The sequence below is a fragment of the Cyprinodon tularosa genome, unplaced genomic scaffold (genome assembly GCF_016077235.1).
Source record: "Cyprinodon tularosa strain WSP-4 unplaced genomic scaffold, ASM1607723v1 ctg229, whole genome shotgun sequence".
NCBI classification, from domain to species: Eukaryota; Metazoa; Chordata; class Actinopteri; order Cyprinodontiformes; family Cyprinodontidae; genus Cyprinodon; species Cyprinodon tularosa.
In genome coordinates, this window is record NW_024038856.1 from 1175078 (window position 1) to 1189337 (window position 14260).

The window sequence follows — 14260 nt, forward strand, 5'->3', positions numbered from 1 at the left end:
TTGTCATGATTTTATCAAGAGCTTGGACCCACATGCAGAGAGACCAATTCAGAGAGACCAGGTGAAAGGTTTAACAGATTTATTTAGGAGTTTGTGAAGAATCCAGTGTTGCTCTGAACACAGCTCAACCGTAACTGAAAGGTGAGGGGAAGGCACTGCGGTTAGTTCAGGCTCAGTAGGAATTTTGATTCTCGAACTTGAAGAGGAGAATTTGGTAGATAACTCACGTTTCCAGAGAAGTTGCTGACTCTTAGACTCCAGTCTGTGTGCGGAGGTTTCAGTGTTTGTCTGATTCGGTGGAGGGCGGACAGGGGTTACCCAGAATGCGGTTTTTAGAAGGCGAACGGAGAAGCTGACTGGCACTCAGATTTCCTGCGGTACTTGAACGGGTCGTAGTGGAGATGAATCCCTTACTCAGTATGAAGCTCAAATGATCTCTTGAGGGAAAGTGGATTCAAACCTCCTGTTTGAATACTCAACTTTTTTTGAAGCTCAGATGATCCTTCCAGGGAGAGAAGGCCCGAAACATCCTGTTTGCAGGATGACTTTCTGCCGAGAGGCAAAGACAAGACAAGCGTCGAGGTAGTGGCAGTCAGCAGCTTAAGAGCGCTCCATTAATGAGGTAACTCACAGCAGGTGTGTGGAGAGGCGGACCAGAACGAGGAGCGTCCTGGTGGAGAAAGGGGGACAAACACAGAAAAAACACACACAGACAGGAATCCTGACAGGTTCTTGTTTGGCAGTTAACAAAAAATAAGCTAGTCTCTGCTTCAGATCGGTTCTGTCTGTCTCAGGTTTAAGTAGATAAATCGCTGCGGCACGATGGCACTGGCGAAGAAAGCTGCAGCTGGAAGGAGAGTGTGTGTACCATTAAAAACATTATTCTTTTATGTCGTGGACTGCGTCTTAACCTGTAGATCCCAAAAAAAAAGAAAAAAAAAAACCCTCCTAAAAAGCGATCGTCGAAGCTGAGTCTATTGCCGATGGTCGAATAATAGATTCGTCCAATCGCCCATCCTTACTGTAAACTGAACCAGAACATCCTCCCTGACCTTTCTGCTGGGTTCCTTGGTGATCGTGATGCTGGTTGTTCTCCAACGTTCTCTAGAGAACCTCTGAGACCAAAGCCAATTAGAATCAGAGAAAATGATACAAAGCTGCACGCTGATTTCTGAATACGACTCCTCTGAAGCCGGCTGACATCTTTTGCTTTTATTTTAGGTATCAGTGTAAAGAGGGCAGAAAAGACATACACATTTACCTTCTCAGATTGTAATCTCTCCTTCCTTTCCTTAATGCGTAAATATGAAAATCTTTGTGAACAAATAATCACTTATGTGCTTTTATTGCATTAAATGAACATTTTGTTGAAACTAAATCAGTCTTCGTGTTAAATACTGTCTAATGGGGATCTGTATAGCAGAATTTCTCCCTTTCTCTCCCTCTCTGGCACAGTGTTGGGTCGGAGGCGTCAGCTGGGGGTTGGGGGGGTCTGCAGTATTTTTACACTGTGAAGTGTGGCCCTGAAGTGGCCGCTAAGGCCCAGAAGAAGCTGGCCTTTGGCTCACTCTGCCTCTCGTCTTCTCTCACTCCTCACTTGGCCCAAATCTGCTGTTTTTCTTTTCTTCTCATTCTTTTCACAACCACCTTCACATTTTATTGTTTCGATTCATTTTTCCTTCTCTGCTTCTCAACTCCTGCTTTAGCTACTTCTTTTTTACAGTGTGCTGGACTAGCATGTGATAAACTCTGTTTTCTCCATCTGACTTCATCATTTTAGTCCCTTTTTTGGAACCTCCTCATACTAAAAGTCTACTTTTTTTGTGGCTTTACAGTAGTTTCCAGCTTAGATCATATTCATGCGATCATCAAGAGTCGAATTTTTAAACATGGCATCTCTTTTTCCCCTCCTGGTGAATTTACTGACTGGCTGGTCACAGTTCAGTTGTAGTCCAGTAGCCTTCTCAGGCTAAGAGGGTACAAAAGGCGAAACTTAAAAGCCTTCCCAGTATGTTTGCTTTGTCATCCTTCCCAGCTTTGAGCCGCTTGATGGAGGCTGAACTCTACTGAGTGATGCAGATGTAGAGAGATCTCCCCATCTGAGCGCACGAAGCCGCCACATAACTCTTCCCCGCGTTTGTTTACCCAGAGCTGGAATAATAACTGTGTCTGAAGAAAGAGATGCAGACGCGGTAGTTTGGGGTGATTTATCCTCCTGGCTGATGGCTATCTGCTGCGGCTGGGACATGGAGGCTATAAAACCAAGCTCTTCTGTGAGGGATATCCTCTCCTCTTGCCCTACTGGATAGTTTCTACCTCTTTGATCTGTTTTTACTGATTGCTTTTCACAGAGGGCATTTGTGTTTAGGCAGGTTCTGGGATTCAGATAAGAATGGGTCAGTGTACAGATTCTTTATGCAAAAGTTATTTTAGCAATTAGTTAATAGAGGAGGAGGTTCAGAGATGTGTTTTCTCCTAGCCAAATCAGCCCAAAGTTCTACTACGGTATAGGCTGGTTGATAAACCATATTTTTACAATTACCGTCATTCACTATGATAACTGGTGAGATTTTCCCATGTCGGTAAAAGAAATAAGCTTTGACGTTTTTGCTGTGTGCGCTGGTGGCTGGTTCCTTCCCCTTTAAGGAATAGTACACCCAGAACATGATTAGCCTTCATTTTCTACTCACCCCCATGCTGAACAACACTCTGGAGTACTTTTTTGATATCTCAAATGCATCTGGAGATCCGGGAGGCTTCTTGCTGTCTGCTGACATTCAAATAATGGAGGTCTATGGTGCCCGAGGCAGAAAGGTCCATAAAAGCCCACAAAAAACGTGTCAATATTCCTCCATACTGCTCGTCCAATGTATTCCAAGTGTCCTGAGTGGGTAGCATCCAGAATTTACTCGAAACGAAGTCATTTAGAATGTTTTTAGAGCATAAACAGTAGTGTATAGGATTTCCTAAAAGCGCGTTCACGAGTCTACGGAAACCGCGGCAGACCAAACCAGATGAAAGTGCGCATTCAGCTCAGCAAAGAACTTATGCTCTTCCTCAACACTGAAGTCCTCAGACATTTTTCTTTCGTTGTTTCTTTCTTTGCACAGGTAAACAGCACATTTCTTCTTCTACGCTTGCATTATTGGCAGAGCAGACGCTGAATGCGCACTTTCATCTGGTTTGTTCTGCCGCGGTTTCCGTAGACTCGTGAACTCTCCTTTAGGAAATCCTATACACTACTGTTTATGCTCTAAAAACATTCTAAATGACTTAGTTTCGAGTAAATTATGGACGCTACCCACTCAGGACAGTTGGAATACATTGGACGAGCAGTATGGAGGAATATTGACACGTTTTTTGTGGACTTTTATGGACCTTTCTGTCTCGGTCACCATAGACCTCCATTATTTGAATGTCAGCAGACAGCAAGAAGCCTCCCAGATCTCCAGATGCATTTGAGATATCAAAAAAGTACTCCAGAGTGTTGTTCAGCATGGGGGTGAGTAGAAAATGAAGGCTAATCATGTTTTGGGTGTACTATTCCTTTAAAGACGCTGCATGTTTCTAATCATATCTCCACCGATCCAGTCAGAAGCATCAACAAAGAGAATGGCAGATGAGCCCAGTTTAGAAGAGTCTCTAACGGCTGTAAACAAAATGACATCAGTTAATCCTGTGGAGCCAAGCGAGAGCAGAGGTGAAGCTGAGCGAGTAGAGAATAAGTCGAGAGCTTGTTGTTAGAGTTGAGCACGCGGCAGACCGGTTTTGAGTGAGGTTGTGCAAGTTTAAAAGGTGAACATCGTTCTCGCTGCACGCTCAGTTCGGTGGCACCAAAATAACAGCATAGATATTGAGCAAAAGAACACGATATTTAAAGTTTGCCTGAAAACTGTCTGGACTACCCAAAGTAACACATCCAACCTCCACCACCTACACCACAACCACACTGTTAAGTTCATAGATGTGCAAAAGGCTCCATTATCCTTGCGCAAAAATCGTTTGCAAGAGAGCTAACATTTTTGTTTAAACCTGAAAGGGTACAAGACTTTACTATTTGCTTAACAATTGATATTACTTAATTATTTAATATTACTTTAATCAATTAAATACCATTTAAGGAATTCAATTAAAGGGATAGTTCGGTATTTTTGACATGAATCTGTATGGCATCCCGATCACCAGCGGCATGCAATCACACTGACTTACCCCTGGCAGCGTCCTGTGAGCAGAGTTATCGTCCAGTTTTGGTCAAGCCGAAAGTAGTCCTGCAGGTTTTTAGGAACAGCGAAATAAAACTTTTCTCTTCCCAAAACATTATGTGTCCAAAAGAGTGATATTTTCGCATCCCAAAAACATTGTAGTGGAAAAAGTCACACGTCGTTATCAATTGGTCCTATTTTCATCCCTCCGCCACGGAAGGAGACATGGCTGTTGTTGGGCTCGCTGTCTGAATGACGGCGCGCACTGATACGAACAGAGAGAAAATAGGACCAATTGATAACGACGTGTGACTTTTTCCACTACAATGTTTTTGGGATGCGAAAATATCACTCTTTTGGACACATAATGTTTTGGGAAGAGAAACGTTTTATTTCGCTGTACCTAAAAACCTGCAGGACTACTTTCGGCTTGACCAAAACTGGACGATAACTCTGCTCACAGGACGCTGCCAGGGGTAAGTCAGTGTGATTGCATGCCGCTGGTGATCGGGATGCCATACAGATTCATGTCAAAAATACCGAACTATCCCTTTAAGTAAAATGTAATGTGATTTATTCAATGAATAAACTATAAATAGATCAGTTGCATTTCCTGCATGTGCCTTTATTTCTGAAATGAGGAGCTGGAGCATTTATTTTTATGCCGAGTTTATCGTGATATTGAATTGAGGTCATATCACCCAGCCCTAGTACAGTAACGTAGGAGCATGCAGTGTGGATCAGTGGATGGACTGGTGACTTTAGCCTGAAACCTGATCCAACAATGATTAAAATATATTTAAGATGGGATCAGATCAGTTCTCCTTAGTCGCACAGAGCAGGAAGGGAGTCGTCATTATTTCACAACCAAACCAGTTATTGTAAATTAGGCTGTATTTACAAAGAGACTCGCTACTAAATGGTGTTAAAGCTCCAAGTTCCACATTCTTCCTCTTTTTATTATTATATTTTTTATTAAATTTTCTTAATATTTTTTTATTTTGACAGGTTTTGATCTATTTTTTTCCTTTTTTTTTTTCTTTTTTTGTTTTGCACCCCTGGGTCCCCCCTGCAGGAATGACCTCAGCCTGTCCAACGTTCCTTATTCTGCACAAAGTCAGCCTTAAAATGTCAGTTGTCAGGCTGTTTGATTCCCTTCCATTATTTATTTTTTTCCAGTCATATTTTCATGGCGGCACGCATCAGCATGACGTCACAGAAGCCTTTTTTGACAGCGGCGATGAATCTCTTCGTGTGTTCACTCCAGTCATTATTGGCTTCACAGAAACTGATTTCATGCTGCACTAATAGGAGGTTACGCAACAGGAACGACTCTTTTTCGGAGCGGAAAATGAATTTACTATCCCAGCAGCTGCTGCAGATGTCATCACGGTGAAACAAGAGGTCCAGAGAAAACAAGAAGGCCCAGTTCACAGTGCAGAAAATCCAACTGACTGTAAGGTTGTTCATCAGCACGAACGTTCTTCACGCCGATGAAGTTTCTGGCAGTGGGAGCCACTTCTGCAGCTGCTTTCTGAGGAGGGAATAAAACAGTAACTCAAAGCCCTGAGGTCTTTCCATGTCACACTCGGCTCAGATGACATTTCTCTCCCTCCTCTTTGGATCAAATTTAAGCATCTTCCTGGAATTTAAATCAAATTTGCCACTTTTTTTATTCTAAAGAATGCTCATAAACCTATGAACTGATATTCCCCTTCCACACCTTTCTGCACTGACAGACAGGAAATGAGGGTCTTACTTCCTGCTGCTTTGGAATGAAATATGCCGAGGTCGAACCACATCAATTAATACTGTTTATGTCTCTTCATTACTTCAGTTCGTCCTCGTTTCACCGAGCCGGCAAAGATGAGGAGACGAGTCATCGAGCGTCCGGTGGGCAGCTCTGTGCGCCTGAAGTGCACAGCGAGTGGAAACCCCAACCCAGATATCGTCTGGCTGAAAGACAGCAAGCCTCTGGTGGATGAGGAAGGGGGCGAGAGGAAGAAGAAGAGGTGGACCCTGAGTCTAAAGAACCTGACGCCCGAGCACAGTGGAAAGTACACCTGCCATGTCTCCAACAAAGCTGGGGAGATCAACGCCACCTACAAAGTGGAAGTCATACGTAAGTGTGAGTGGGTGGGAGTGGTGACCTAGTGTTTAGATTAGTGCGTTGTGCTCTGAGAAGGTTGCAAGTACCCGGTTCAATCCCTGGAGAGTGACACTCTGGGGCCCAGAGCCTACACTGCTTAAACCAACACTGCTCCCCGAGCACCGCACGATGGCAGCCCACTGCTGCCAAAGTGGATGGGTTAAGATACAGAAGTGAATTTCTCCATTGTAAGATTAATGAAGTTCAATTATTATTATACTGTAAGTCCTCAACTGTGTTTGACAGGAGAAAGAGAGAAGGTTGAGTTTAAAGGGATAGTTCAGTGAAATCATGGTTTATACAAATACTGCATTATGAAACTGTTTTCATGTCTAAATTGGTTATTTGCAGAGAATAAAGAATAAAAAATAAAAAGAAAGGTAGAGGAGGTGCGCCATGTGAAACATCTACCCGACACTTGCTATACTCCATGCTTAATCAGGCATAACAGAAGCTTTTCTTCTAATTTTGAATGAAAAATAAATTATGCAAGAAAAAAGGAAAATATTCAGGTGTGAACAACAGCTTTTATGTAGTAGACCAACACGAAGCTGGCCAGGTCTGCTGAGTGGAATAAAACGGAAGCCCGTTTCCACCACTCTCATAAAAATTTGATCTCATAATTAGGACTTACCTATCTGAGAAATCTAAGTCATAATTATGAGAAATAACCTTGTTTTTTTTATGTCAATGGAAGAAACAGACTTCCTAAGAAGTAAAAAGATAAGCATGCACTTTTTTTTTTTTTTTTTTTTTATAAATATAACACAAGAACACATTGATTAATCAGCAGTTTAGGTGGGAGAATATGTTCAGAGGCCCCCCATACAGAGGAAGAAGGAACCCTGCTACGATGAAACCCAAAACTCTATTGGTTGCATCAATGCTTTTCACAATAAACCATCAGCGATGATTCAGGTTATAATGGGACAGAATGGGAAAAATTTCAAACAGTAGGAAAGCTTCTGCAAATCAGTAAATGTTTCTTTGAGTCCATGTTAATTGCAAAGCAGACATAAAAACAGCAAATAGAGGTTTAATTCAGCTTCTAAATCCTTTTATTTATTTATTTTCAGTGTTGGTTATTGATGACCTCCAGTGATGTCAGTAGACATCCTTTCAAGCCAGAGAGGAATGTTCAGCATGCTTTCTAAAATCCAGCTGCAGCTTTTATCCAAAAAAGGTTCTGTTGTTATATTCACAGCCCATGTGATGAGTTGTGGTTGAGATGCGTTGGTTTTTTTGTTGGACGTCTGCAGGAGCTGTTGTCAAGCGGGATGATTTAACATCTCACGGCTTGGTGCAGTTGGAGCTCAATGTGTGTCTGTGTAAAACTGAAGGTTACAGCTCTGTTGAGAGGCTCAAACCAGCTCTCCTGACACTTACATCTGCTCTGCATTAGACTACAGCTGTAGGCTTTCCTGAAAGCACCCCCACACACACACACACACACACACACACACACACACACACACACACACACAAACACACAGTCATGCATAAAATAGAAAGAGCATAAATCAAACTGCTGCTTGCTGATGTCAAATGTGACATTCAGTCGTTCGGTCAGGAAGCAGTCAGCTGTCAATCATGTGCAGGACGGCTTCTAAGAACCCTACATGAGGAAGCACAGGTCAGATGAACAAAGATGCTCTAAGGAAAAATTTACCTTCTGCAAGTTGGGAAGCTCTATTACGGTGTTGCAAGATTTGCCTGGAAGCTCGGAATAAAAAAATGTAGACATTTTGCACCTTAAATGTAAATTTTATTTTATTTCATTATTCATCTTCTGTCTGTTGCTTTGGTTCATATTATCAATGATATAATTTTTAATGAGCTGAGATCAGCATGAAGCCAATTGGAAATTATCTTAAATTATATAAAACATACAGTTATGCATTCATTCTTCCCCTTAGTACAACAAACAAAAGATGTAACAGATTTTCTTGGAAATGAAGTATTCTGGTGGGCCCACAACAACACATTTAAGCAATAAAGGAATTAAAAAGAAAACAGCACCTCACGTCTCTCCCAACATAGTGGTGGCAGCATAGTGCTGTGGGGAGATGTATGAATCTAAATCAAGGATCAAACTGAATGAAAAACTGATAGAGATTGAAGAAGACCTGAGACCTTCCAGCAGGAGAACCACCCAGAACATTCAGCCAGAGATACAATGAAAGGCAAAGATTAAAGCAGATGCATGGGTTTTAGAATGGCCTAGCCAAAGTCCAGACCTGACTCTGTCTGAGAATGTTGAAAACTGATGTTCACAGATGATCTCCATGCAGTCAAACATAGCCTGACAGAGACATTTTTTTTAGAAAAATGATGGTATGAATGAGAATAAATGGAAAAGGTTAAATATTTGTTAATTAAACTGTGAAGCTAAGTGTGCTGGATTCAGTCGACCTGTGTAGGAACACTCAGAATCAAAACATGCTGACATGGTTTTATCTCTCCCCTTCAGAGCGAACCATCTCCAAACCGATACTAACCGGCACCCACCCTGTCAACACCACCGTGGACTACGGTGGAACCACGTCTTTCCAGTGTAAAGTCCGCAGCGATGTCAAGCCTGTCATCCAGTGGCTAAAAAGAGTCGAACCCGGTGATGAGAACAAATTCAACTCCACCATCGAGGTAGGAAACACACAGCTGGAGAAAAGGAAGCTTTGCAATCAACAGAGAGCATGATTCTGAGCCTTTCATGGTTCTTCTGAAGGTCGGAGAGTACCGCTTCGTGGTGCTGCCCACAGGAGAGGTTTGGTCCAGACCAGATGGTTCATACCTCAACAAGCTGCTAATCAGCAGAGCCAAGGAGGAGGATGCTGGGATGTACATCTGCCTGGGAGCAAACACCAAGGGCTACAGCTTCAGGAGTGCCTACCTCACCGTGCTGCCAGGTTGGCACTCCATCCATTTAACCAATCAATATTACTTCTTTGCAAATGCTAACTTTTTATTACCCTTTGATTAGCGTCAGCACACTATTAACTTGCCTGTCCAGAAGGAAAGCAGAAACATCTGCATGGCTGAGCTTAAACAGAGCTGGACTGATGTTTACCTTTGTTTTGCTTCTTTTTTTCTGCTTGAATCTGAGAAATGTGGCGCCTAGAAGAAGCCATTTCTCAGCTCTATCATGAAGCTATAGCCTAGGAAAGCCTGAGCTCCATCCCACCTGACCTCAACCTACTATTGGTGCAGAACTCTTTCTGCACTACAAGTGCAGTACTTCTTAACTAGAAGTACATTTTTATGATTTGCACCCATTAAAATGTATAAAACAGTTATTTATATGCTATATGTTTTTCAGTAAAATGCATACTTTTATTCTGCACCACTCTAGACTTTAAGTGGGTGTATTATTTTTAGAAAATGAGATGTTTTGATGACTAGAAGCTCTGACTGTTTCAGGTTAGCGTTGCATATCAGTGTGGCGTATTTTTCCCGTAGCTATTGATATGGATTCATGTTGGTCCCATGTGACTCAGTGTTGTCTTGTCATGGACTGGCTTCCTCTCAAGGGTTATCCTTCCCCTTTCAGACAGGTGAGCAGTTATAAATGATTGGAGGAATTGAAATTCTTCTGTTTTCCTTTTCTGCAGATCGGAAATCTCAGCCCAGCTCCATCCCGCCTGTTCCATACCAAAGCCTTCCATGGCCCGTCATTATCGGCATCCCGGCAGGCGTGGCCTTCATCCTAGGCACCGCTCTCCTCTGGTTCTACCAATCAAAACGTACATGCACCTCTTCCTCCTCTGCTCTCCCCGCCGCTCAGCGTTTACCTGCAGCCAGCCGCGATCGCGCCTGCCCAGCGCTCCCCGCACCGCAGACCACCGCAGACAAAGACTCCCTCTCGTATGAGGAATACCTCGCCCATCAACAGCTGCTCCTGGCTCAGGGAGGGGCTGGTCTGGCTCCCAAGGTCTACCCAAAGATCTACACGGACATCCACACGCACACCCACTCGCATGTTAACGGGAAAGTTCACCAGCATCAGCACATTCACTACCAGTGTTAGCAGTGAGCACAGAGGCTACAGTGTCACATTTCAACCTCTTTGGTGGACATGTCGGTGTGCATGCAGATGCAGTCATAACATGAAAATCAGAGCAAAGAACATGGAAGAGACCCTGCAACTCCGCTCCAGACGTGTGACTGTTAACGGACCTAAGGCTGATGTACTGGAGGACATAAGGAAATCCTACCAAAGCAATAGCAGATGGTTCTGTGCTGTCTTTACACAAGCACAGCTTCCTCTGAGAACTTGGGGCAGACAGCATGCTAACACCACCAACGGCTCCTGGCACCATCTGGCTACGCAGCATCCTTCTTTAACATCAACCCAACTGTGATGGAACAGCAGCAACAAGCTGCTCCAGTTTAACTTTGGAGCATGAAGCGCTTCACCTCATTTGAACACGCTTAACTCCTACAGAGTTTTATACCTTTGAACACTCTAAGGAGAAGTCTCATGAAAGTATTCACACCTTTTGACCTTTTTATACATTTTTTGATACGAACTTCTTACATGCTATTATAACTGTGAAGTGGAAGAAAAATGGAGTAGAATACAATCATACCCATTATTGTTAGCTGATAACATCTGAAAGTGTGACGTGCATTTGGCCTCATTCCTCTCCACTCCAAACCCCATAACGCTTTAACATATTCCCCTATTGAAACATGGTGGTGGCAGCATCATGATGTGGGAATGCTTTCCCTCAACAGGGACAGGGAAGCTGATCAGTTTTTATGAGGAAATGGATGGAGCTAAAATCCAGGACCATCGTGGAGGAAAAGCTGTTAAAGGCTGCAGAAGAGCTGGGACTGGAGGGAAGCTTCACCTTCCAACAGGACAACCACCCTGAACATTCAGCCAGAGATATGATCGGTAGATTCACCTGGTAAAGAAGCCCTGCTGCATTTACTGAGGAGAAGGGAAAATTATGCAAAAACAAGCTGTAGTTTAAAGGTCTTGATTGTAAGGTATGATTAAAACATTCGTTTTTGACTCATGCCACACACAAAAAAAAGTTTAAGGGGAGTGAATACTTTTGTGAGGCTCCTGATATATGAGGTTATGGTTCATCTTTTATCCAAAAAGCTGTTTTCCACAAGCCTGTTTGAAGTAAGTTTTATGATCATATTGGATTCATTTTGGCCTGAATCTCAGACTAAACCCATCTGAGCCAAAACAAACTGCTGTATCTCCAATGAAGACAGAACCAGGCTCAGCTTTTCAGTCTGAAAAAATCCAAAGCTGCAGGGTGATTCCTCATTAGGTCCATCTTCATCCAAACAGCTGGTGGACTGATCTAAAATACCTTTGCAGTAGTAAGCTTCAGATTTGTTGCAAAGAAGCTGACAGAACCTGTCAGCAATCGGAGTGATTTCCTCCTTTCTGCTGCAACATCTCCTGTTCTGCTCAGTCTGATCCTCAAACATCACGGTGATGAATGTCAAAGTCTTTTAGTAATTCCTTCAACATTTCATTGATCCTTGGAGAATTTAAACAGCTTCAAACTGATGGACTTAAAAGGTTTTTTATTGTTTTTCTTTTTATTCTTTACCTTCCTAATGGGGTCTATTGTATGATGAATAATTTAAAGTCCAAGAGACTTAGTTTTTTGTTTTGTGAAAATTAAATTAACTTGTTAAATTGCAGACCCACTAATAACAAACCCAAGAAATGAATCAGTAAGTTCTGCTTAATTTAAGTGCTATGCATTATTTTCCCTTTTTTTTCTTTTTTTAACATACTTTGTCCATGGCACATTTTTGAGCTGTTTTTGACCTAGTGGATAGAAATTTGGAAATTTTGCTTTCAGATTTATTTTCATTTTCTTTCATTTAATTTCTGTTTTCTTAGTTAAGTCATTCTCTAGGGCCAAAAGAAACACAATACAACAAATAATCACATCCAGAACATAATAAATACATATTTGCCTTCAAATTTATATATTTCATGGTTTAAATTTTAATATAAATAATTAATTATTGCATTCCAACCATTAATCCAATCATTAATCGAATATTTTTTTCCCTAGAAGATCTAAATAAATAAATATTTAATTATTAATTTAAACCCAGATGTATTCTTTTAAAATTATTTGAGGTGATTTTCTGTATTTGGATTTTCAAATCAAACATTTATTATATTAAAGGTACAAATATCCCCAAAAATTTAAATTTTAAGCAAATATTTTCAATGATTTAAGTTCCATATTAATGCTGATGATTTAGATAAAATTCTAGTTAATACAAAAAAAAAACAATCTTAAGTCAACTTTCTAAAGCTGGAAATTTTTATTGAATTGTTTTTAATTAAATTCCTCCATCATAAATGTATTTTATCACTCCTTATTGAGCCTCATGTCGACTCTAACTTATGATTACATACTGGATGAATTGTAGAGCAATTAGCTTCTCTACAGCAGCGTTGGCTCAACCCACATGTTTCCGTTTTGTATTCCATCTGATATACATGAATATTTCTTTATGCATTAAACTTTAGTGCTTTTGGCCCTTGATAATCCAACATCTCTTCAATGCGTTGCAGATTTTAGATAAAACTTGAACCATTTTTATTCTCACTAAGTGACTTAATTTCAGACGCATCTGTGGTCCTTTTAGATCAAGTCAAGCCAGTTTAATGAAGCATGATCACCTGTGAGAGGGAAGCTGCTCTGAGTAAAATCAGAACAAAACGTGTCAAACTTTCAAAGGAACTTTTGTACTTTTTCAACTCTAAGGCTCCATTCAGCTGCGTTTCTCTGTAGTTTCTGCGTGCGCTCATCATGAGACAGAGATGATGGCATGAATTTCTCCAAAGACATTTGAAAGAGAAAAACTAAAGCTAACAAAAATATTAAAATGTGCTTAAGGGTAATGTGAAAAGCCAATATTTTTCAGTGCAAATCTTCCTGAGGGTAAAAACCACATCTACAAGAACCTTAGAGGGGCGTTCCTGTCATCACTCTGCAGGAAATTATGGACTGGAATCATCTGGTACCTCCAAGTTTTAAGGATTTTTTTTACTTTTCTTCTTTTTTTTTTGCACAGCTCTTCAAACTAAAGAAGGATATTTTAGAAATATATTTTTTATAAATAATGCTTATAATACTGTTTATTTTTACCTTATGTTATCTGTTTGTCAGGTCTTTAGACACATCATCCAACCAATACTCTCTACCATTAAGCTCTGCACTGACTGCTGCCTTAGCAAGCCGAAAATTGCAGGCCGACTCTTTTTACAACCCACCAATTAACGATATGCTCGACTGCAAGCAGCTTCTAAAATGTTAGATTTCTTCTTCCTGTTGGATGTTTTTTGTGCCCTAATTTTTTATTTAAAAGAAATTCTTCAACCAGGAACATTTTCATGGAAAATGTTTGTACTTCCAAAAATATATAGATATATATAGATATATATTGACCACTTTTAGTTAGTTTTCTTATCAGATTACAGTCTGTTACTGGTTAGAGCTAATGGCAAATTGTGTCTAAGTGAACTCACCACTAATACCCACATGGAATAAGATGAGAGTTATAGATTTCTTGAAAAAAAAGTTTAAGCTTCACCTACAAACCAGGACAAAATGTATGATCAAGATTTTTTAAAAAGGAAGGTGTGTTTTTAATTTATTTTTTGGTTTATTTTTCCATATAACGGGGCATTATACTGCATGAATGGATATTGTGTTATAGTCATAATGGGAGCTTTGTAGCCTATATTATGTTAATGTTACTGTAAGATAATGTACATGTTCTGACAAATTATACAATTTTTATTGATTATCTTCATAATGACAATCCTGTACAGATCTGGCATAGTTTATAGATTAAAAACGGTTTCCTGTTGCATTATAATTATGTTTTTGGTGCCATTAAAACATGAAAAGCT

At 40.8% G+C, this 14260-nt stretch overlaps 1 protein-coding gene across 1 annotated transcript in view; it reads left to right on the forward strand.

Annotated features, from left to right (window-relative positions):
* fgfrl1a (fibroblast growth factor receptor like 1a) overlaps positions 1–14260 on the forward strand; it is a 97557-nt gene extending 83297 nt beyond the window's left edge. The window contains exons 4-7 of the mRNA XM_038286634.1: positions 6040–6324; positions 8822–8994; positions 9077–9257; positions 9960–14260. Coding sequence (XP_038142562.1) covers positions 6040–6324; positions 8822–8994; positions 9077–9257; positions 9960–10375 — 1055 coding nt within the window. The 3' untranslated portion in view covers positions 10376–14260. The remainder of the gene's footprint in view (positions 1–6039; positions 6325–8821; positions 8995–9076; positions 9258–9959) is intronic.